Source organism: Thunnus thynnus, chromosome 2 (genome assembly GCF_963924715.1).
Source record: "Thunnus thynnus chromosome 2, fThuThy2.1, whole genome shotgun sequence".
NCBI lineage: Eukaryota > Metazoa > Chordata > Actinopteri > Scombriformes > Scombridae > Thunnus > Thunnus thynnus.
Window position 1 is genome coordinate 21946350 of NC_089518.1, and position 25856 is coordinate 21972205.

The 25856-nt window shown below is 42.4% G+C and overlaps 1 protein-coding gene across 6 annotated transcripts in view; it reads right to left on the bottom strand.

Moving 5' to 3' along the window:
• Positions 1 to 25856, bottom strand: part of LOC137197388 (membrane-associated phosphatidylinositol transfer protein 2-like) — a 46795-nt gene that overhangs the window by 13256 nt on the left and 7683 nt on the right. For 5 of the 6 annotated variants that reach the window (XM_067610768.1, XM_067610787.1, XM_067610796.1 and 2 more), the window contains exons 2-10: positions 14404 to 14644; positions 9905 to 10119; positions 8850 to 8971; positions 8032 to 8265; positions 7564 to 7899; positions 5875 to 5970; positions 2240 to 2344; positions 2072 to 2136; positions 85 to 329 (exon numbers count right to left, since the gene is read on the bottom strand). In XM_067610768.1, coding sequence (XP_067466869.1) covers positions 85 to 329; positions 2072 to 2136; positions 2240 to 2344; positions 5875 to 5970; positions 7564 to 7899; positions 8032 to 8265; positions 8850 to 8971; positions 9905 to 10119; positions 14404 to 14481 — 1496 coding nt within the window. In that variant the 5' untranslated portion in view covers positions 14482 to 14644. Of the gene's footprint in view, positions 1 to 84; positions 330 to 2071; positions 2137 to 2239; positions 2345 to 5874; positions 5971 to 7563; positions 7900 to 8031; positions 8266 to 8849; positions 8972 to 9904; positions 10120 to 14403; positions 14645 to 14940; positions 14963 to 25856 lie in introns of those variants that run through there. The other variant, XM_067610777.1, reaches the window with a different exon arrangement.

Sequence of the window (25856 nt, forward strand, 5' to 3'; positions counted from 1 at the left end):
CACCTAATAAACAAGGACTTTCAATCATTAACTGCAATACTAGCAGCATGTACAAAAACTGTCTGTGTGTGTATATCCTCTTACTTGGACACCAGGGAGAAGGCCTCGGCACAGATGGCAGGGCAGGGTACCAAGCGGATGGCGATGCGGCCCAGCGCAGCAGGGTAGTGAACACGCATGACTGTGTCAAAAACCGTACTGATCGTGTTGACGTCGGCCTGCTTGCTGTTCTGGTCCCCTCCGCCTGTGTCCAGGATGTTCCCTCCGTGCAGGACTAAGATCAACACATGGATCTTGGACGGCTGCAGACACTGCTGGGACGAGCTCTCCTGAGACCAGAAAATTTAGATGGTGTTTAATAAATACAACATTTACTGGAGGAAACGTCCTCTTTATTAGTAGAGGACAATGTGCTTACTGAGGGAAAAAATACAAATAAACAATAATTCTTTTTCCATCGGGCATCGTTACTTGTGTCAGATTCTGTGATCTGTGTCCATCTCTTCAAAAACGGACCACACAACAAACACACTTCTTTTCACAGCCAGAGACAGGCAGAGAACCACGAAGGGAAACACCTGGATAACTGTTCAACTAACGGCAAACAACAACAACAACGCTTCCTGAGCACAGGTCACATTGAAGGCAAACTATGCAGGATTTGTTGGTTGGTGAGAGAGAGCAGCCGTGGTCGAGCGAGCCAGAGAGTGAATGAAGAGAGAGAGAGTGCCGCTGGAAAGAACAAAGCAGAGAAATAAAACTTTATTTTCTGATTGTTTCACAGTGGTTACGTTCTAAAGCTCTTTATACATCCAGGACACAGAGACAGAGAGCAGAGCGGAGCAGAGGAGAGAGATGGAGACAGTGATGTAACCTGGTTGCTATGTTGCAGATATGGTTGCATATCTGAGCACTGTTATTGGCTGGAGGCTACACACCCACTGCCCAAAGGCTGACGCCCAGAAACGTCCTGAACACAGTAAAATAATAAGAAAATACAGGCAGAGGGCAGGATCTCTGCACGTAAATACACTGCCACATACGAGATTGATTGATTATAGGAAAAATCCTGCATAGTATGCCTTTAAATAGAACAACATGATGTGCAGTTTTGTCGAATAAGTTTGGTCCAAAACTTCACATTTTTGAAAAAAGCACTCGACGCCACAGCTACAAGTACACAGGAGTTGAACAGAGGGTGGTGAGGTTGAGGAGTACACATGGATTCAGGTTTGGGCAACGGCAGGAAAAAGGGCAGGAGCAGTAAGTTCTGGGGTCTCTGTGGAGTTACTATAACCCACTGTGAACTAGGGCCAAAATGTTTACTTACTGACTGGTGCCTTGTAACCATGATGGTGGGAATGGGAGAGCTATCTGCTTGGCCGCTAACACAGCCACGCATCTGAACACAAGAGGATAGAGAGGCTCAGGGACAAAAAGCCCTTCTCCAAACCTCTGAGTTTGTTTTTCATTTTTAAAAGTTAAATTAAAGACCCCCTTCACACATGTTGTAAGACATAAAAAAATAATTTGCTTCGAATAATAATTTGTTTCTTTGTCCAATGTTTTTTTTTCCACAAAAAGTTAAATTACCTCATTAAAAATCCTTAAAAAATACATCTCCTCCTTCTCGCTCATTAAAAAAATCCAGAATTTGTGAATATGCAAATATTGTTCATTTCAAAAGTTGAACTGCTGGACACAAGATGACTCCTACTTCACTGAGAAGTCAATTCTCAGTATTTGTGCACTGGAGGCTTCAAGTTACCACATCACACTTGTGTAAGTTGCATACTGGCTCCAAACTAGTTATGATGTCACACATCATGCTCATAGGTACGCACATTAAACTGAATTTTTTGTCGAGCTCAGAGAAACTTTCCACTTTCAGCAGATGAATGTGAAAACAGTCTTCTAGTGTGAAACTCTGCACATACATCATTCTGCACAGTGAAACTCAAACATCCAATTAAAGAGGAAAACAGGTCTTTTCTTTAGATGGTTCTTCTGTAATATTTATTTCAGTAGGAGTGTGTTTTGTGGAAACACACTTGTTGTAAGAAACACTTACCTCATCTAGTCTTTCTTCACTGGTTGCTCTCTCATAATCCACCGTCATTTCCTTGAACAGCTCACCTGCAAACACAAAGAAACACATTAACCCCAGGGATCAATGTTAACATCAAATATTACAGCGGTGTGACTGTTCATGGCGGACTGCTCATGGTCTTTGTCATACCAGGAGTTTCATCTGTGTCTGCAGCTTCAATCTTGTCCATGAGGTCGTTGGAGTTCCACTTGGTGATTTCCTTTGGAAAGACCTCCTCGCTGTCTGACAGATCCTCTGCAGGGGCAACACAAGACAAATCAACTCAAGTGTATGTCATTCAAGGTTTACAAATGTCTTATTATGTCATGAACATAACCAATTTACAGTAAAAAAAAACAGGGTCATATAGCTCAGTTACATATTAATACAGTACATTCAGACCCCTTCACTTATTTCACATTTTGTTATGTTGCAGCCTTATGCTAAGAATGTTTAAAATTTTTTTTTTTTCCTGATCAATCTACACTCAATACCCCATAATTACAAAGTGAAAACAGGATTTCAGAATTTGGCAAATTTATTAAAAAGGAAAAACTGAAATATCACATTGACATAAGTATTCAGATCCTTTACTCAGTATTCAGTTGAAGCACCTTAGGGCTCTGGCTGGGCCACTCAAAAACATTCACAGAGTTGTTCCTAAGCCACTCTTGTATTGTCTTGGCTGTGTGCTTTGGGTCATTGTCCTATTTGAAGGTGAACCTCTGGCCCAGTCTGACATCCTGAGCACTCTGGACCTGGATCCGTTCAGCTTTCCCTCAACCTTGACCAGTCTATCAGTCCCTGCCGCTGAAAAACACCCCCACAGAATGACTTTGCCACCACCATGCCTCACTGTTGGGACTGGTATTAGAATTGAGGCCAAACAGTTCAATCTTGGTTTCATCAGACCAGAGAATCTTGTTTCTCACAGTCTGAGAATCATTAAGTTGCTTTTTTTTTTGCAAACTTCAAGTGGGCTTTCCTGTGTCTTTCGCTAAGGAGAGGCTTCCGTCTGGCCACTCTGACATAAAGCCCAGATCGGTGGAGTGTTACAGTGATGGCTGCACTTTTGGAGGTTTTCTCTCATTTCCACACAGGATCTGTGTAGCTCAGCCAGAGTGACCATCGGGTTCTCGGTCACCTCTCTTACCAAGGCCCTTCTCCCCTGATTGCTCAGTTATATGCACTGTCAGCTGTGAGACCTTATATAGACAGGTGTGTTCCTTTCCAAATCTTGTCCAATCAATTGAATCTACCGCAGGTGGACTCTGATCAAGGTGTAGAAACATCTCAAAGATGATGATCAAGATGATCAAGGCATCTAAGCTAAATTTCAAGTGTCATAGCAAATGGTTGAATACTTATGTCAGTGTGATATTTCAGTTTTTCCTTGTTAATAAATATAAATTTCTGAAATTCTGTTTTCGCTTTGTCATCATGGGGTATTGAGTGTAGACTGATGAGGGGAAAAAAATGAATTTAAACGATTTCAGCATCAGGCTGCAATGTAAAATGTGAAAAAAGTGAAGGGGTCTGAATACTTTCTGAATACACTGTAACAGGAAGTTATCAGCCTAAAGGATCCTTGTTAAGCATATAACATTGTTAAATGACTGAATATGTATTGTTCTGTAATAGAGGTGTCACAAGCTCCACCTCATGCTTATCTATAGTTCATATTTTATTTTGCACTCTCAGATGGCATGTACAAATGTACAGAACGGACTTCCAAAAAAGAAAACAAATCTATTTACTGCACCGTAATCCACTAATAAGTTTTAAATTAGTGTCTTTTGAATTTATCTAAATGTCAGACAGACTGTGTTCATTAATCTATGATTTAAAAATTAAGCTCTAAAGATTTATAAGATAATATTTTTTATCCAATAATCTCTCTCCTAGGACATCGCCAGAATCTTAATTTCTAAAAAAAAAAAACTGGCAGCCACCTCATGTTCTCTTAAGTTTGCAAATGTCATGTGCATATGCAAATATAATTCCATTAATTCCTGTAATACTAAGAATAAATAACACAACTGTTGTGTCATTTTATTTCTCAGGGACTTGCTTTGCAAATAAACGCTGCCAGGTGGTTGCAGCCGGTGTCTCAGGAACACAAAACACCAGAGTGTGACTGTTTTGAACATCTAAAGAAAAGGATTTGATCATAAACTTGTTGAATTTCTAAGGATACATGATGTGTCCTGCAAACAGTTCAACATCAAGCGACTTTGTCCTTTAAGTTTTATTGCTTTTTCAATTATTTTCTCAGTTGCTTCAGTTTCTTTTATTTAGAAAACATGTACAACAATCCAGAATTAAACTGGGTAAAATTAAGCAAAGGTGTCTTTTGATCATCAATAGCCTTTATCTAATTCAAGTCAGTAAATAACATTTTATTCCAGCTCCATTTGCAAGTTAATTTATCTAACGGTAGCAGATGCATTCGTTTTATTTTGAAAAATAACTACTCGCTTAAGACAAGTTAAGTGTACCATCACTTGTAGATTCAAACATCTGATTAATTAACCTTATTAAACCAGACACACTTCATTTTTTTAATACGATTTCTATTCCTAAAGTTTTCCTTTCTTCATCTGCACTAAAAACATAATTAACTGCCACACAGAACAAGGTGAACTAACGTTAAAAAAAATCAACTTAGACATGCTTCTCAAGCGTATTTGATGATCACTGCAAGTGAACCATAACCATAAACAAACTATTCAGACGGAAATCTAATATCACAGGCAATCTGAGCCAAGTGCGTCTGTTTCCATATTTAATTTGTGTACTGCCACCATGTGATGCATCTAGCAACCAAATACTGTACCTAAGTTCATTTTGATACACCAGCTTCATTTATTTACCATAATTTGATATCTCCGCAGTGTAGGGAAAACATCTGTGAATCATAAATAACTGAGATGGATGCTGGAACAGCACTGTATAAGCCATCACGGACAGAAGGTTACATAGACTAATTTAAATGATATGACAGTGTAGTGATGAGTTTAATCAGTTTATCAAATAAAACGTAATGTGCTTTCACTTCATGCAGCCAACACAGAATAATTAATCCATACAAACATGAATACTGCAATACGCAATCAATTATCAGATGCCAACAAAATTCGGTCTAATTATAGCGTTCCGGTTCCTCACAATGTCTCGAGCAGAGATTTATTGAACTTGAAACAGGTGAAAACAAACGAGTGCCATTAAATGAGTATCAATTTAAAGAAAAGGCAGCAACATGCATAATTTTATTCTTGTTTTCTTGTCATCATGACTGAACGTTATGAAACAATCTCACCACACAAACACTGGTGAATTATTTGGGGGGGGGGTTCATTTATTGCTTGGGTGTATCATGAATTGTAAAGGACTGTGTGCGTGTGTGTGTGTGTGTGTGTGTGTGTGTGTATGTGTGTAAATGATGATACAGGAACATGAGAGCGGGAGTGTGTTGGTGAGTTAGGGACTGTTGGGCAGGGACGATTGTCATTTGTGAACTGTGACGTCAGGATGAGCCACCAGGCCCGAGTCCTCGGTCAAACGCATCCGGCAGTGAGTGGGGGTGTTGCACCACACCCACCTATTTCAACTGCAGCCCCAAAGCATGCTGGGTATCTGGGAAGCTTAAGAACTGATCTGTGGTTAAAGAGATGCATGCAGAGTCAGGGGAGAGGGGAGAAGGCAGGTTCTTGGAAAAATGAACACAATAAACGCATTTATTGATCTAACTACAGAGTACATTTTAAAATTTAATCTGTGTTTACCATGAGCATCAAAGAACTCCTCGTCCGAGCTGTCCTCCGAGTCTCGTGCTATGCTCTGCATCCTCCACTCCGAGATGCTGTGACGTGATGGGCTCACTGAAAGACCGCACATGGAACAAAACATTCACTGTTATTTTGGGACATGTGTTTCAGCCTCTCTCTTTCCCTTTTATCACACACATACACACACACACACACACACACACACAATCTCTACGACAAAAAAATATTGCACAATCTCCCCCGGCCCACACACACACACACACACAGTGTTATATAAACATGCAACAGTCTCTGTGGTGCATTACTTCATCACAGATGGACTGCTTCGTGGTCAGGAGGGGGGGTATGTGAAAAGTGAGGCCCAATGTAACACAGACATTGCTACAAGTACACCAACAACCACATGCCAGCTGAGGAAAAAATGGCGATACTAAAAGCAGGCCTTGTCTATCACGTGTCCTCAGTCTATGCCTCATATATCATTAGTGTGGAGGAAGAGGAGGGGGCAGGCTGGTGAGGGGGGGGCACAGCTGTAGCTGTCAGCACACAGAAGGAAACAGAAGTGGTGGAGGGGAGGGTCACTGCGAAGAGCATCAGCCTCCTCTGGTCTGTGATGTCAGCACAGCTGCTAAAAATAGCCTAAGAGGAACCACGGGGGGGGGGGGGGGGGGGGGGGGGGGGAGTTACAGGGGTGAAACAAGGCACGCTGGACGAAAGTCAGGGTCCAGGTGGCAGCTACAGTGAGCGCTGCCTTGAGGTAGGGGTGACACTGAAGATGGGTGTGTCAGAATATGCGATGTTGTGATGTCAAAGCTGCAACTAAAAATAACCCAGGTGAGATCCAGCGAGTTGAAGGGGTGAAGCGAGGTAAGCTGTATAGTACAGCAAATGTGGAGGAGTGAGTAAACATAGCTGAATTCAGTAAAAACATTCCAATTAACATCAGGCACCAGACAGAAAAGCAAAGCGTGGTGGAAAAGCAGTCTGCATACTAAAAGCTGCTCCCGAGGTGTTTGACTTTATTAACACCAATTCAACAATTTGAGCTCAGAGCTCTTCAGTAGACGCTGATTCATTCAGCTTGGGAGCAACTTTCAGTGTGTACGCTGAACTATGAAAAAAAATACAAGGCCAACTCTGTTGTGTAGAAAATGCTGTCAAATTTTGGTGAAAAGACAACTGATGGGACATACTGAGCATACAGATGGACTGCAGAATGGATTATGCTGCAGGACGTTTTGACATTTCTTTTCCTTACTGTGACACTTATTACCTTTGAAATCCATTATAGCTCACATGAATTCAGCTTTTTTTTTTTGCATAGACTTAAACTACAAATGTTAAACAACCTTTTAGGTCAATAGGGGATGTGTTTGATACTGAAAACATACTAGATTTAGGTTATTCACTTGCTATGGAAAAAAAGGAAACTGCTAAATTGACTTTATACAAGTTTGACCTTGTTGAAATCTTCACATACTAGTTTCTACTATGAACAGGTGTCAAATATCACGACTGGCTGTGGAGCAGTTTGACTTTGTTATTAGTATACCGCAACCTTTGAGGTCAAAAGGAGTGTGATGTTGTGTAAAGGGAGCAGTATGGAGGCTGAAAAACAGTACAGGGATGAAACGCAGCTTCATACACAGAGGTGACACAGACAAACAGGTGAAGATGGCTCCTCACCTCCTCTCTTGGATGAGCGAGAGGACCGGGATGATGTGGACCACTGCTTGGTGAGTACGCCTCTTGGCTGGAGAGTCTCTCCTCCTGAGCTGACAACCACCTCCTCGGCTTCGATGGAGCTGATCACCTCTTTAGCCTCCTGGTCTTTGTCTGGAGACGGGGCACCTCCGTTGGCCTCAGTGGCTTCCTCCGCCTGGCTGAACTGGGCCATCTTCCTGGCCAGGGCCAACTGGGTTTCCAGTTCCAGCTGCCTGATGTCCTCCATGGTCAGACCGTACCACTCATCCTGCCAGCACCAGGCCTGCCGGTGGGCGCGCACCATCACCTTCCTCAGTCCTGGAGAGAGACGATGGAAAATATTACACACTCACCACTGAAAGTCATGAGGTTTCTACCACTTAGATGTAAACTAAATAACACTTGTCTCAAATTAACATGACAAACAACCATCTGTGACCGCGTACGCACCAACGTCATGGATGAAGCGTTCAATCTTCGACTGCATGCCCCAGTAGCGGAACTCCACCTTGCACAGTTTGTAGGCACACATGATGGGGGTCTTCCCAGGGTTATTGTTGTACTCTTCTATCCAGTCATCTTGCAGAGGACCCCTCTGAGTCTTGACTGACTTGTAGAGCCGCGTGTCCTCCTCTGATTTGTACTCATGGGGGGGAATAGGATCTGTCACTATGTCGATTGGGTCTGCCAAAGAAAATTCAAATTCAGAAACAAATGACTAATGGAGCTGAGTGTTTTGATTTTATTACACAGATGATGAAACGACTGGTTTCAGTGTCTTTACTATCATGTGTACATAAGTGGGTGGGGTAGTAGAACTTGTATGAATGTGTTTTTAGAGACTTGAGAGGATTTTTGTCAGGCTGACAAACAAATACAAGAATAAGTAATTGATTGAAATGATTACAATCAAAAGGGTCATTGCATGTCTTAAAACCATACATGTCTGAGCAGCTTCATATTCAATGTGTAAACATGCTACCAAGAACAGAAAAAAACACATGCAGTACCGCCAAATTGCCACAAGTGGGCCTCACCAGCTGCTCACAAGAGGAGAATTAACAAGAGACCATCAGACTACACCTACATATACTAACACTTTAAATAACTATCACAAGTAAAGGTCATAACTTGCTGTTTCCGTAGATAATGACCCACAGTCTCATGAACAATGAGCTTCCTCTATAGTGGAAAGTTGAGGTAGACTGATAGACATGAATAAATATTTCAATATCAAATGGTTCTGGATTGAATCCCAATGTTCTCACCGATAGTCCTCTGCCTCTTCTCTGCTGCAGACATGTTGAAGACATCTGCCTGGTTGCCTGTGTCGGGTTTGTAGTAAGTCTCAATGTCAATGGAGAACTTCTCAACAAAGGGACAGGTGTATCTGAAGGACAAGAGGCAACAGCATTAAATAAAACCACAGCCCTTAGTGTCCTAACAGTGCATGACTGTATTATGGGGTTGACTGCCTTCATTCAGAGTCTTTATTTTTCAATTGAATGGCTCACGATCAGAACTATTATATTAAGAGCGACAACACCCTCTCACTGCTGTGGAGAGATGATGTGTGAGCCATGCCCATCTGTTGCATCTGAGGCGTCTGCAGCAAAGCTGTCACTGGTTGAATAGATGTGTCAACAGGCACTTGCAGTCTATCAATATCCTGACAGTATAGTCAAGGGCACATCTCTTTTCAGCACCTTCACGTCTCTGTTCTTGTCAGGACCCACACAGACAAACAATCTGACACCTTGAGAATGAGGGGCCATCAACATCTAACAGCCTAGGAGCGCTGCTGGCCAGAAGCCGATCTGATGGTCTGACTGGGAATATTCTGACAACTGCTCTGAGGTCTTTACTTTCTTTTGGCTTTTAGTGAGGGACAGCGGCTAAAACAGGACTTTGAACCAGGAATATTTTTATATGTATTCCACTTAATAAGCAGGGTTTTAATTATAATTTGTCTTCTGAACAAGTGGGAGTTGATTTTTTCACTTTAAATTTGATTATGTCCATGGCAGCTGCATCTTCTGAGAAAATGATTTCTACATAGCAACGTAACAGAAACCCTAAAATAAATGCACAAAGATTGTGATACAATGAATGAATGTTTCTTCAGTGATAAACTCAAGTGGTCCACTTCACTCTGCATCCTCTACATAAAGCCTGCACCCACCAGAGACACAATTACACACAGCATTCTCTATTATCAAAATAACAAATTTAAAGGTTTGTGCAGCCTTGGCAGAGTTTAATGTACTGGCAATGCTGCTCTGAGGGAGTGTGGAGGTGGCCTTCCTGCAGGAGCAAACCTCACCTGGTGCGGGTGTAAGGGTAGGCGTTCCAGGACTCCTCTTCAACCCTCAGCGCCGCTTTGGGCAAGATGGAGCGGAACCAGCTGGGAATGTGCATGCCAATGTGGTAGACCTTGTGGGTGTACTGGCCCGTCCCACCCGGTCCATCTGTGTAGGGCTTATTTTCTAAGATCTCCACCCCGCTACCTTCGCCACAGCTCTCTTCTCGGCTCTTTTTCTGTAAGAAGCAGAATAAAATCAAGTTGAAATGTGTTGGCGAGGTGCTCGTGTTGCAGTGTCTGAGAAGGGAAAGTGTGTTAACTTTGACAATAAGAATACACATTTTCCCTCAATCTGAAACAGATATGTTTAGGATTGGAACAGAAACAAATAAATTAAAGGACATAGTTGATGAGAGTTGGATGCTGGTACAGTCAGTAGACCGAAACACAACATGACACACATAACAAAAACAACTTCTTGAAAGCCTGTCTGCTCTGAATTGCAAATGAGGAGGCCCAAAAACCAGCTCATGGAGCCACACCTTTCCCATATTTACATTCCACAGAGGAAAAAAAGCTGGGTGGAGCCTGCAGATTGAGTAAAGCAGTGAAATCATTGAAACAAGACAACCAAAGAGTGGAGCATAGTCCAAGTGCTGATGATATCAAAAGCACAGAGAGCAAAGAGTAAGAACCATAAAACGTCAGAGATTGCTGATGCATCATCTTTTCTGTTTCTCTTATCAGCTAGTGTCCAACCTTGCCCTGTACAGCTCAAAGTGTGTTTTAAACACGGAGCCACCGCAGTATTTAGCGCAGCGCTGGGATAATAGTGGGACAGATTTCTCCAGTCAGTCCAGTGGGGAGAGGCGATGCGGGTGAGGCAGTGAATCAGTGGAGTAGGCAGGAGGAAGCCATGAGGCGTCCAGCGCACCAGACCTCATTACCTCTGACAGGTCATTCATTAGCCACCCGCTCTGCTCTCAACAGCCCAGACACAGCTCAAAAGACACAGCACAGACGCCACGGCACCGTCAAACTGGCTGTACACGAGACAGGGGCTCAATAATGGAACATATTTGACATAAATGTCAAGTTTACAGCGTACTGTACACATACAAACAGCAATATGCAAGAAAAATTATTCCACGCTGATGAAAATCTTTAAGCAAGGCATTTAAAGGGGCAGTCCACCCCAAAACACCATAAAACATATGTTTCCCTTACAGAAAGCACTATACTAGTTAAGATACTTCCAGTGTGATTATAAATGATACAGTTAGTTTTTTAATTTAGCTGATAAACAAAGTGAATGTGAGCACCACTTTTGCATACAGCTGCCAGCTTCAAACCTTTGCAAATGATGACAAAATAATCTTGATGGATAGTCAGCAGCCATGGTAAAGAGAATAAGTGAGAATAAGTTTCATTGTGTTTTATGATGTACTGTCTCCTTTCATAAGGTTGCTGACAGGTGACTGTAGTTTGTCAAATGCAGTGTCCCTTCTTCTCCGCCTGGGGCGACGGATGATTCTATCCAGTTCACCGGGAGAAAGATTACAAAACACTGGCCAGAGCTCTGTCGTTCCCTTAGGGAAAAAGGGGAAGTAAGGAAGTAGATAACGCTGAATATATCGTCCATTCTTAATCAGAACAGTGTACTTTGTACATCTGTGCTCACATATTAACTGTTCTCAAAGAGGAACCAAAAATAAGAAACTGTTCCTGAGAGAATCAGGAGGAATAAGCAGGATCAACTGTGTCAGGTGCTTTCAAATCTACACTGTTCTACACTAAAATCTTTTTTGGCTCAGAACATAAAGACAAAGTGCCCGCTGTGTTGAGAGTTCACATAACACTCTCTTTCTCTCTTGCCCACCTTTATTTAAACCAGCAAATCCTTATAAGATAAAAGCTATCACCATGAAAGGCTGCTCTATGATGTTCAGATCCGACTGCTCCGACAGGATGCGAGTCACATCCTGGTTTTTTTTCCTCTTGCCATCAAGTTAGCGAGGTGGGTTTCCTGTTTGGCATGCTGCTTTTCACTTCTCTCCACAGACACAGTTGCTTAGTCAGAACATGATGGATGTGTGCGAGTGACTGAGACACAGTGAGATCCTCTCATGTTTAATTTCTCGCACATTCCGCGTTTGCCTCGTACATTACTGCAAACCCCTATGCGGTGATAAGGAATTGACAATTAGCTATCGAATAAGAGGGCCGGCGTCGTAAAGGCAAAGGAGTGAGAGGAGAGATGGGGTGGGGCATCGCCTGCTGAGGTGCGGATATGGTCAGGCTGTCCTAAGACCCTGACTTCATCTCTGAGGCTTACTGGGGATGGATCGCAGGCAGGTAGGCCTACATGCTGCAGTTACCCTGGTAACATACAGCGATGAAGCGAGGGTATCCACAGACACCAGCAAAAAATCGTTGTTCCCTCTCTGTTCAAAATACAGCTCTCTCTTTCTCTCTCTCTTTCACTTCCACCCCCTCTCATTTCTTCCCCTCCCTCTTTCGCAGCCTCTCTTTTTGTCATCCATTTCCTCTTTTTATTCACTCCCTCGCTTGAACAAAACCTGACCACCGGCACGCTGCTGATGTCATGGTTGCCATAGTGACAGAAGCCTCACAGCAACGAGGCTGTGCAGAGAGGGTGAGGTCAGGGGAAAAGGTAACTATGGGCCACTAATGTAAGAATTCCTCCTCCTTTGCTTTGTCTATATGCTTGACAATGCACATATGAACTGCTTGTTGCAAGACGTGTCATATATATGTAAACGTACGTTTTTGTACAATGTCCTGTCTCAATAAACCTAACGTGTACAGGTTTGGGAGCTACGCAGGCCAAAACAAATACTGCAGTCATTTGTTTTATGTAATTAATAAGTCATGTCGCTCCCCACAACACACTGGGGAGTGACATGTGTGTCTATATGTGTGTGCAGAAGTGTGGCTCAGTGAATAGTTTGTTGCAGCCTAGAAAAAGGCTCCTTGCTTCGGGGCATGTCCGCTGAGTCATGTTCCCAACCATCTATAGCTCAACTGGATTACCTGTCTGTTTGGTACACTGGGAGGGTGGGGGGGGGGCTATATGTAGACAAACAAGAACAACAGTCAAGAAACGGAAAACTCTGCTATTCCTTCAGAGAAACTTTGACTGCATAAACTCTAATATTATACATATAAATAAATGCTTTTACAATGACACAATGTTGCTAGAACTAATTTGTAAAGTTAGCTTTCAGACAAACTGTGTATGTAGACAAATAGGTGAGGCCCTCTGAATCTTTAACAAAGCTGTAGCTTTGGTTTTAGTGCTTTACCAGTAGGTAAATAGTAATATTTGACAACTTAATCATTAACATTCACACTTATTAATGAGGGTGATAAAGATAAACAGTTGTAGAAGAGGCCCGTCTAAGCGACTGTCAACAGCTTGAATCTTGTCTCAGACACAGAACAAAACTGATCAAGCTCCCATGAATGAATTCAACTGAAGGTGAAGAGTGTAAGCTAGGTAACCCTTTTGTAAATATACTTCAGACAGAGTCCACATATTGTCTCGTGTTGGCTTGGAAGGGGAGCTATTGTAAACCACCACAGTAAAAGATCACTGCAGAAACATGGTACACTAAACCCAACACAATGCCTAAACCTGACAAACAGGCCTGTAACTTCAACGTGCTCTTCAACATACTTAAAACAACCACTCTGTGATACAGATTACATAACTCTGCTGCGCAAATCCCAACACAACGGCTGAAAGTTTAGTGCCAAAATCAGCACGTGCCTCAAAACCTAAAAACAGAAAAATATACCTACATGTCCAAAATAATAATAAAAATGCAGAAGTTTTATAACAGAGAGTCTTTGTGATTGCTCTCCAAGTCTCTCCTGGGTACTGCTGCTCACAGTGTACCTGGCAGTACTACTGGATTAAATAAATCCTCCTTCATATACACGTACCACATAAAGAGAAAGTATGTTGCCCCGCAGGATACCTAAAGCAATAGCAATCATCCTTTCCTGCTTGCACCTGTAAACCCTAAAGCTCTAACGCAGACGCTCAGTTTCCAGATAAGGGCTCGGTTAGACAAATGAACTGTCTGACACAGACAAAGCAGCATGTTCATCTCCATCACAGAATGTGTTGCACACCGAGTTTGCCGTGAGTAACATTTTCCCCCCCGCCCTCCTCCTTAAGAAACATGCAGCCTATGACGGGTGGAAACAGCCAGCTTCAGAGAGTTTAAATTGGATAATCTATCAACACACAAGCTCTCTTTGTTCCGTTACTCCACCAGCGTCAGACACCGTGTGACCAATCACTTCATATTTGGGCACGCTGCAATCGCACTCTTGAAAAACCTCCTGTGTTAAAACATCTCCTCTGTGACTGCTTGTTTTTGTCCCCTCGTTTCTGCATCACTTGACTGTTTTTGTCCAGGTGTGTGTGTGTGTGTGTGTGGAGGGTGGAGGATGTGATGTGATGGGGGCGTATAGAGTCGTGACCTCACCTGGATCATATAGAGCTGGGCGATGCGGTACTCCTCCACACTCATGGGCATGGGGATGCGATACTCCTTGATGAGCATGGTGAATCTTGGAGGAGGGGGAAAGGGGGACCAGGGAGAAGATTGACAAGGGAAGGGGGGAGGGAGGGATGGAGGGAAGGGAGGGGGAGAGGGGACAGGAGAGGCTCCGGGGCTCCTATATGTGACTTGTCAAATCACCAGCTGAAGTCCACATTGATGGTTCCTGTGGGGGGAAAGAAGTAAATACAAGCATGAGGTATGTAAGCTGTGAACATATTTTCAGAAGAAAATAACTACATCCAATCATTAGTGTTTGTTATCATCACAAAATGCTGCAGATGAACATCCGAAAATACTTCATGTCTCTTCAAACAAGGTCTCCGTCAACATCCATCACTCGAAAGCCAAAAGACAGCAACAAAAATCACTCAACACCAGCAGAAGTTGTCAGCAAGCAGACTAATTTCAGAAGCTGAGACTATACATAACCCAGGACAAAGATTCATTCTCGTGGCTCACACGCAGCTGAAGAGGAGAGGAGAGCCGGAGTATCATTCAGAACATATGCTCGATGTACAGTAGTTACTGGTCCAAGCCTTGGCACCGGGGAAAAGCATCAGCGCTCCAGCGTCTCAGATCCAAGTAAGGCACTTTTCGGGATAAACTTCTCTTCTTATACACAGGCCACAGCTCAGTGTGTGTATGTGTGTGTGTGTGTGTGTGTGTGTGTGTGGGGGGCGGGTGACCGGAGCCTACAGAGAGCACCCGTGCCTTGCCGACGGTCCCAACAGCCACCCTGTCTCTCCCAACCCTTCAGCGCTGTCACATGGGGGGCCCGCTCAGCATAAGAGGGATTACAGTTGAGTGGGGAGCATTACATAACATTGTAAGAGCCCCCTGTGCATGATTGAGGTTTCACAAATAGCAGCCTCAGAATTACACAAAACATTGTTTTCAAACCACTGGGCAGATAGGGGTAGGTGTGGACTATACATACGCAACGTGTGGGTGGCGTGAGTTGCAGAAGTCTGCTTTGACCGCTAAGGGAAGAGCAGCTCTCCAGAGCCAAACAAGTACAAAACAAGATCATGACTGCACAGCACTGTACCATGTTGTAGTGGGAGTTTATCTAAATTAAATATTACAGGTGTCAGCTAAGGTGACACATTAACTGAAGAGGAGTCAATAAGGAAGGGGAGATATTCACTTGTGAAAGAATGGTTTTGTCAAAATGAAAAAAAAAAAAAAAAAAGACATGCTAGTAACTTCAGTCCTTGAAGGGGAAAACAATTAACATTTCTTCAAATTAAATCCTTCAGTTCAGACATTTTGCAGAAGAATCCCTCACCTGTAAGAACAACAAAGGTTTTAAAAAAGTGTCCTATTCAGTTGATAAAAGGCGTGTTTTCGGTGTGTATTCAGATACTCTGGCTACGGCTGGTGAAAGCACACTGGACTGGATCTTAGTCACAGTGCTGAAGAGACTGTACTGTACAGTACGTGTGAGAGGGGGCAACACCACCACCCTGGCACTGCCTGTGTTTGGCTGATCCAAATGTGCCTACACAGCGTTGCATAACCCCAATATTCACTCGTTTCTGACCTTTGGCAGCAACTGGACCTCACTCTGGCACCTAGCCATTTTCTGTAATCACACTAATCACACTAATATTCCCACTGCGTCACTTATCCAGTGAACAAAGGACAGCTTTGGTGAGGCTCCTGGTGTCGCTAAGGCCTCTGGTCCTTCGCCTAGTGAGCGCTCGCCCCCACAACTTGCCACTGAGGACACATTCACCTAATAAGCTCGCTGACGCACAGCAAAGACAAGAACGCAACTTCTCCAACTTCTTAAGTTGGAGCAGGTGCTTACTAACGGACTGGGAGGTGTTCTAGTTAAAACAGGGTGATGTTGTCTTCTATACATTTTTCATATATCTTTGCTCTACACGGAAGAACAACGCAATGACAAAATCGGAGCAGAACGCCACGTTTTGCTGAAAATATCTGCACTCTTGGGAGAGGCTGGGATAAAACTAGGCTAGCCGGAAAGGCCTGAGGAAAAGCCTGCGGCTCAGGAGCCCGAGAGGCCTCTAGATGTTAGAGCCAGGCTTTAGAGGGGGAGGTCACAGTGCTCATCCTTGTTAACAGTGTTGAAGATAAATAGCTTCACAGTCTACTCGAAGCATCGTTTAACAATGTGGCAACAGTTTGTACAAGGGTTGCAACTGATGCTGCAACAAACCTCCGAGTGTTTCTGAGAATTTCCTCTTGGCCAACGATTTTGGATGTGATAGCTGTAACGCTTTAGAAGTCCTTCAGTACGCCACAGTGAGACAGATTCTCTTACTGGCTGTACTGTTATCTACCGGAGAGTGACCACTGTGTGAATCAAAGTCCCGCCAGCTGCCACCGACTGGCTCCCCACAAATGAGGAAGTGAGGCTGGGTATGTAAAGAAAGGGAGGGCAAGACAAACAGAGAGGGAAAGGAAACGAGAGAGAGTAAGCAAGAGTGACAGGCAGCATATCAGAGGGACGCCATACAGTCACAGAATTGCTCTGATGCTGTACAGGGATTTATGGTGATGCTGACGCATGCGAATTATGTTCCCAACTGCCATGCAGGATTAGGACAGTTTTCCTCTCTGCTAGAGCTGCAACTAACAATTATTTTCACTATCCATTAGTCTGTTTATTCTCTTCCTAAATGACTGTTTAGTCTATGAAATGTCACAAAATAGTGACAAAGGTCCGTCTCAATTTCCCAGAGCTCAGGCTAATGTCTTCAAATGACTTGTTTTGTCTGAAAAAACATTCTAAAACTGAAAGACATTCAATTTACTGTCATTTAAAACAGAGAAAATCAGTAATTCCTCACATTTGAGAGGCTGGAACCAGCAAACGTTTGGTATTTTTTTCATAAATTACTCAAACTTTTTCATCAAAGGATTTTACATCAAATTAAATTTTTAACTTTTGTTTTACTTGATTTGCAGACAAGATTTCAGTGGTTTGATTTTTCAATTCAGTTGATTGACCTTATTTTTGTGTCTGCTATTTTACTTTGGACTGCTTTCTCAACGAGGACCAGTACAAAGAAAGTTTTGCTTCAAAACAGAAGCTCAAGATACTGACTTCAAACTTGGAACCTAGAAGTTTTGCCATTTTTTATTTATGCTGTTTTACTGTTTATTTTGCATGTAAGCCTGTTGAACTTGGCATTAGCACATTCTGCAGCTGTTCTGTGGAGCAATGTAGGAGTTTGTAATATTGAGGGACAGTCAAGAGAAACTGTGTGAATGTTAAGCCTCATTTAAAGCCAATGAAATAACCAGAATAGTAGGTTGGATATGGGAAACTGTTTTTCATGTTGCTTTTTGTGGAACTTAATACTGCAACACAAGCTCAGCTGGCTCTGTTGTTACATGAAAGCCCCCTCTGCTCCATGATCCTCACCGGTATGTATGTCTGTTGCTGCCATTTGTAAATTTACCTGACAGACCCGTGGTACACATGTGAAAAACAAATGGTCAAACTGCAGGAATTCCTTCGCTTGGCAACGTTGTGTAACTTTGATTAGCACCAAGTCGCTAACTTGCTCATACCTGAAAGCTGTAGTGGCCCGCTGGACAATGTGTGTAAAGTCAAGCCAACTATTACAACCATTCTGATTCATAGATAGACTTGGCGTTACTGCAATACCAGTACCAGTGACAATACTGCAGCTCTGTTGCAGTTCCAGTGTAAAATATTCCTGCTCCAAACTATCGTTACTATATCAGCCTTTAAAAATCTAGTATTAGTGGACCTCTACTCTGAGTTAACCGATTCCAAGAGTGTCTGACTGCTCCAACAACATATTCACTGTGTATATCACTCTCATTTACATCTGTATTCAAAACGCACGCCTATCCTGAAAATGCCGTTACCTCCCTGATGATTTAAACCTGTTTCTCTCTGACTCTTCTTCTGTGACCGATGCAGATGCTGCGCACAGCATAGGACCTGTAATGCACAATCCAACATCAGCCTCGAGAGAGTACTGGCACCATGCTTGACCCAGAAAAAAGCACTCTCACACACAGAGCTTAAAAATAGCCCGGTCACAATAATCCTAGCATACGCAAGCAGAGTGCCTGACGTTGTTTGTTCAGAGAATATGCTCATTCCCTTCTAAAAATACAGTCGCTGCCCCCCTCTAGGCAGTGACGCAATAGCAGCACACGCCACTGCACACCGCTCATCACAAAGCAGCCTGTGATGTTCCCGCTCCTGTTTTGACAAAACTCAAGCCATCGATAGCTATAAGATACTTTGAGTGGGATTGTGTATTTTACCTCTTCTCACTGCGCAAAAATGTGTTTTTCTTCTTGTTCCTTCAGTTGGATGTTTGAATTTTACTGTGCAGATTAATGTATGTGCAGAGTTTGACACTAGGAGGCTGTTTTCACGTTAATCTGCTGAAAGAAGAAGGTTTCTCTGTGCTCACTTTAAATCTGAGTTTAGACTGATGATATCACAACTAGCTTGTAGCCAGGATGCAACTTATAAAAGCCTCCAGTGCACATAGATTCTGAGAACAGACTTTTTAGTGAAGTAGGAGACATCTTGTATCTAGCAAGATGAACAATATTTGTGAAAAAGATTTGTATATTCATAGATGGGGCACCCTGAGGTGTATATAGGACTGTGCTTTCCTCATCTGACCCTCTCGGAAATTCTGCTGATCCATTAGAGGTTCTGTGCAATCCTCCAGGCGACAGTGCAATCGTTTTAAATAGCAAGTTATGCACTTTTCAATCTATTTCAAAGCTGAATAACATCAGCTGCTGCTTCTATGGTACATGTCTGACAATCTATCATCAGTAGAGTCAATCTCCTGGAACTTTCCAGATAACACGATGCTTAGAACCACAGGAGCTATACAGACGGTGCCCGTAAACACAGTTACATCTGTGTGACTGCTAGAGCTGGTGTAAACAGCACGGCAGTAAACAACTTCTCAAAGATGTGCACATCTGCTCACCTCTAAACAGGGATACATGTCTGACCTTAACAGCTGAAACCTGTTCACTCCACAAAGCAAAGACTGGATTATCTATCAAAGACCAGAGGCTATGGCTTCCACCATAAAATCATATCTAACGTTTCACTCTGAGATCCATTTTCCTTGCTACCCCAGGTTGTCCTGTGCCACAATAATGGAAAAAGGCATTATGAACTCTGTCTGAATATGTAACATATAGGATAGGACTGAAAGCAGGTTGACCACGGGACAGAGAGCAACAGCTGGGCCTTGCTGTCAACACAAAGCTGAATACTGCGAAGGAGGTGTTGACTCACAGGAGGCTTTTTCCCAGAGGCCTTAATGGTGGCGCTTCTTTAAATTTAGCCCTGTTTTAGACAGCACCGATTTGAGGCGGAGCAACAGAGAAGGCGGTGAATCCCAGAGGAGCCAGAGGAGGAGGGGGGCAGCAGGGGTTCCCTCATGACTGACCGGAGGCAAGACCCCTTTAAAATACGAGTGGAAAATGTTAGCCCGCGGACTGCCTAAAATACCATAGCTCAGTTTCACACAGCGTTGCCTTGACACAGCCAAGACAATTTCAGCTATGACAACTGCTGCAAACACAGCTCCGTTCTTAGACAAGAACCCTCGATCGCGTTGATGGGCTTATCCACCAATCCCGTTAAAATGTCAAAAGGCTTAAGACAATGCTGTTTGTGCCGGGCTGTGTGTGTGTGCTGCGGCCAGAGCGGGAGAGTTTACCATCCACCTGTAATGACCAAAGTGGCAGCATATTTCAATACTGTACAGAGATTAGACTGTCCCATGGAGTATCTAATAAGAGCAAAAGATGAAGCATCATTAATCAGGCATGTAACTGAAATAAATATAGAATATTTGGCAGATTATTTAATACAAATTAGATTTACACTTTAAACCCTGCTCCCCTTAGGGCTATTGAAGAATGGGGTATGTATGCTTCCCGGCAGACTGGCTACTTTTATCCTCATCTATAAATTTATCTGTATTAAAAAGGTATAAAAAAGTGAGTTAGGGAGATACCCAACTGATATTAATCAAACATTTTACCCTTGAAACAAGATAATTTGTACTTCATTGGACAGAGACTATAATATTTCCATACAGTATAGGTGTATTAAGGGTGGAGGCTAGTTAACAAAGACTATGATTCGCTTTGTTTGACTTCAAAAAGGCACTGAAACTGAGAGCAAACATTTATCTTTTCTCCATATTTACAGAAGTGGTTGGGATTGTTTGTATGCTTAACCACACAATGCAAAGGAGGAGCAGGAGTGGAGTAAACATGTAGAGAGATCATTATTAAGTCTGCATGACAGACTCAATTTAAACTGAGGCTTAGCTAACAAAACAGACAATTTAGGTGGAACATAATGTGATCTCCAAACATCAGATTTTGAAATCGGTGCATCACAAAGAAACGCTGCAACAATATGAGTGTCTAGTGTCATGAAAAAAAGTAAATCACAATAAATAGTGGTGCGTCATCTTGTGCCACGTACTGTAAATTTACAGTAAACTCCCATGATGCGCCCTAGAACAAGGCCAACACTCTTCCTGTCCCTCAGGCCCATGCTCCTCCATAGGCTAAGGAGGTGGGATGCACAACCTGCCCTTGTTCTTTACTCATCATCGCAGCGCAAGGAATAAGCTAAAAATACTCGACACCCTGTGAGCATCTCCTCCATTGTGTTCCTCCTCCTTCTCCTCGTTCTTCTTCCTCCTACAGCAGCCCTGCAAGTAAGAGCTGCTTCTAAAAATGATCCCTCGTTTGCACAGGCAGGGAACCAATAAGAACCGCCATGGAGCACAGACAAATGGCGCAGTGCTGAGTACGGTGTCGTGAGGGGAGCAGAACTTTGCAGAAGAGAGAAAAAGATTCATAACCAGACAAACAAATTGTTAATCATCCGTTAACTGTGAGTCTTAGCCGGCATACAAACCAGCAAAGTCATTCTTCAGATTTATGGCAAAAGATAAATCAAGCATGTTACTTCTAATTATTTACTGCTTGAAAATGTCAGAGCGATAAATGATTATAAAAGAAGCTGAAGTATTGCAGAGATATCAGCTAAATAATCATAACCATAAATATAAGTTTGGATACCTCACTACATCTGCTCTACCAGTGGAAAATAAGGAAAGTTTCAGATAAGATACCCCCACAGCATGTAATTAAAAAACTACATAAATAAATCTGGTGCCCAGTGACTGTTGAGAACTTTAAGCTGCTTTAATAAGTGGAGCCATTGTTTTCTTATGCCTCAGTGGTGCTCATCAGCCCACCGTTTTCCAAAACGGGCCTGTTACATACCAACTCTATCTCTAATCAACGCCACGCTTCACTCTGTACGCCAAAATTAGATGACCTTATATGCAAATTACACTTGGATTAATCAGTTACGTGCCAAGGTTAAATCAGGATCTCCCCTCTGCTGCCATTCTCTCCCAGCGCTCAGACAGCCTAAATCAACTGCGCAGAGAGAGACAGAGTCTTATGTAACTCGGGCAGACACAGAAATGGAAAAGCATCGCTACCCCTAGCACTTTGTCCGTCCCATTAGCTTATTCATGCAGCCCGCAGACCACAGGGTAGGAAATACTTTTTTAGATTTAGACAGTCTCTCTCAAACGTCACAACCAACCCCTCTCTGAGTGTTTGGAAGCAGCAAGATGCTGATTCAAATCAAGGCCCTCCCGCTAATGTGGAGCCTGTTGCTGAGTGCTGCTCACCACTGACAGCCCAAAAGCTTGGCACAAAGGCTTCCAGGAACAACAACTAATGGCTTTCCAGCATCACTGCCACTAGCAATCTCTCCCTCACAATTTCAATAGTGCAAAGTGGATTTGACTACATGAAAAACTACAGCCGGACTTGTTACTAAAGTGAGAATCCAGATAGGTTCACATGTATTAGATATATAAACTGTTTAATTTGACTGACAAATTAACCAGTTTGTGGTAACTCAACAAGATCTGTGCTGACACTGTCTTACTATATTTAAAGATGACAAGTTTAAATACATGATGCTTTTCTGACATCCGGAAACTGAAGTTAGATACGAATAAACAACGAAACCAGCAGAGCAAAATGAGACAAACCTGTCAAACTACTTCAATTTAAAGCATTTTAGATTCAAAACAGCAGCATTTTCGTGGTAATTTGTAAACTATTTTGTAAAAATAGTTGAACCATATAAAATCAAGCAAAGAAAATCTAAACAGAAACCGCAATGCTCCGTCCGTTGAGTCTAACTGTAGTTTGCCACATTTGAATGAAACTTCATTAGCACTCTGACAACCGGCGGGGCAACTTTTTCAACATAACTATGTCGAAGAAAGGAAACGAAATGGATTATACTCCACCGCAAACTTGTGAAGAAAAATGTTTCGCCCGAGGCCAAAATGTATTCCCTTTCCTGCCCCTTTATCCTCTCCATCATTGCATGAACAGGGGGGGGTTGCCATGGAGACACAGAAGGCCCTTTCCTTATTGGTTGCTGAGATGAAGTCAGAGTGACGAGGAAAGTAGAGACCAGACCCTACCGGGGCTCTTTCTCCTGTCTCCACTTTCACTTTTGTCAGTCTCTGTTCTTCCTCAGCACGGCTCATTTCCACTTCTCTCTGTCTCCTCGGCAGCCTGCAACGCTCATTGATTCTACTATATAGTCAAACGAAGTATATGCTTCTGTGATATATGAAGGTGAAAAATCTCTATATTACAGGATGCAGGATTAAAAAAAAACTGTGGTGGGTGTGATAGACATTCGCTAAGGCACAAGTCTAAAAACAGCGACGTACAGCTTCACAGAGCTACATGCTGGTGTAAAAGTAATTTTTCTGTACAGCTAATAATGTACGTCAACTGAGCATAATTGCAAGATAAACCTGCTATCTAAAAAATGCTCTCTGCCCGATCCAATTATGATGTAACTTAACTGTCTAAGATTAACTGAGTACACAACCAATGGCTCCATTTTCAAAGATCTAGCAGTGATTCAGAAACGGAGAAAACTGATATTCAGTTTTAGAGCTGCAACAATTAGTCGCTTAGTCGATTAGTTGCCAACTATAACATTAATCACCAACTATTTTGAGTATCGATTAATTATTTCTAAGAGAGAATTTTCCAAATTTTCCTAAAATGTGAATATTTTCTGGTTTCTTTAGTCTTCTCTGACAGTAAACTGAATATCTTTGGATGGTGGACTGTTGTGGACAAAACAAGACATTTGAGGACGTCACCTTGGGCTTTACGAAACAGTGATCCAGCTTTTTCACTATTTTCTGCCATTTTATGGTGCAAACAACCAATCGATTTACCTGTTGATTATTTCCTCGATTAATCAGTAATGAAAGTAATTGTTAGTTGCAGCCCCTGTTCAGTTTATTAAATTCTTGGAGGGGAAAAAAAGAGTCTTTGTGCCCCAAATTCTCATGCTCCAGCTGTGAGGAAAATAGATCTGAAACTGTTGGCAGAACAGAGGAACAGAAACAAGACTAGGTCAGAACCCCGTACATGGGTAGACCATCTATGGAACGCTACAGAGCTTTTCATTAGTATGTCGCCTGGTTACCATCAGATACTGCCAGCTTTTTTAAGATGCTTGTTTATATCTAAGTTTCTTTATTTGTACGGCACATTTCATACAGTGGTAGTAACTCAAGGTGTTATACACATAAGAAAAACATTAAAAATACTTCAAATACACTGCACCAGATTTTAGGTGTAGACTCTATGATGCTGTTGTAAGAAGGGTTGAGTTAAGATTTAGGCTGTTTTTTATATGTTTTATATATTATTACACTTACCTACAACCTGACAAATAGTTTTAAAGCAGCAACTATTAAATTAATCATTAATGCTAAGTGTAAATGACCCCAATACTGTGTGTTTTTTTATGTGTGTAAAATTTGCATTCATAAATGTATTTGTTATATTGCTTTTATTTTATTTACCATGAACACAGAAGTGCTTTATTAGTACCACTGGTGACGGCACACAGATCCTCTCCTCTCATGTAAATGTCACATGACAGTCTTCTTCTGTATGTAATCATGTCACTACTCTCACTTGAAAAAATATTAAAACCTAATAAAGTGACAAATTAACACTTCTGCAAAAAATACAATCTAATCTAATTAATCTCCACTTGTTTGTTGTCGGTTGGTGCAAAATGCATTCTGGGACACTAAGATTCGGTGACCTTTAGCTGAACGATGGTGTAACTTCATCACTTTTGCAACACCGCTGTTGCAGTCCAGCCAAAAATATGACAAAAAGTATATAAGAGGAGGAGTGAGAAACTAAAGAGGAAAAAAGGGTGAAAGACTTTTAAATGTTTCTGCAAATCACCTCCGATCTCCTTAAGTTTCTGGTTTGAAAATATTTGAGTCATCAGTTCAGTAAGTAGGCCCTGTGTTAATTTAGAGGACAACATGCATCAAGGAAAATTAACTGTTGGTGAAAAGAAAGCTGCTCTTGAAAAGCTGACACCATCTGCTGCCCTTTGGAGAAATACCTCAAACCCTCTTGTGCAGCACAAATAATGCAGTCTTCCAAAAACTGTTCTACCCGGCGACCAAAGACAGAAGCTGTCTCTCATACTGACCATAAAAGGCCATTTTCAAAGATGCTCATGGTCCTCTGACTTTGGATAACATTTCAATGGGTGCTGGGGTCAGGTTTTCAGTTCTGTGGAAAACCAGGCTTTATCACCTTGGGATTTTCTTATCAGGGCCAGAGCCTAGAAAAAATAGAAACTCTCTATCAGTCTTATACCATAAAGGATTTTGACGTTTCTCTTCCTCTCACACACATACACAGACACACCACTCTGAATAGAGACACAGGGCTTTGTCTGGCATATGGGAACCTTTCAGCAAATAATGGGCATAACGCAGAGAGACTTCCTAATAAAAGCCTGAACACCAGGGAAAGAGGTGAGGGGGCAGCAAGGGGGGGGGGGGGGGGAGAATCAGGGTCTCAAGGAGTGTATTTTTAGCCGCCGAGAAATCAGGTGTCTGCGGCCAGTGGAAAAGAAAGGGTAGCGTGGGTAAAGTGACATGAAGCAGCGCTGTCGCTTTCATTTTACATGATCCTCGTGAGTCAGAAAGCACTGCGAGGGTTGGGGGTGGGGTAGAACAAAATGCAAACAAATATAAAATGACATATAAAGTCCATAATGACAGGAAACACACACAGTGAGGAATATATTAGTAAAAACCACAGGGAGAAGAAGCAAAATAGCACAGAGATAAGAAAAAAAATAGATTGCTCTAAGCGGCACTTTCCTCAATGAGTGGGTGGTGTAAGCAGCATTTCTACTTCACAGCAAACTATGCTCCGTGCAGATTAGATTAGCTAATTCATCATATACTGGAAGG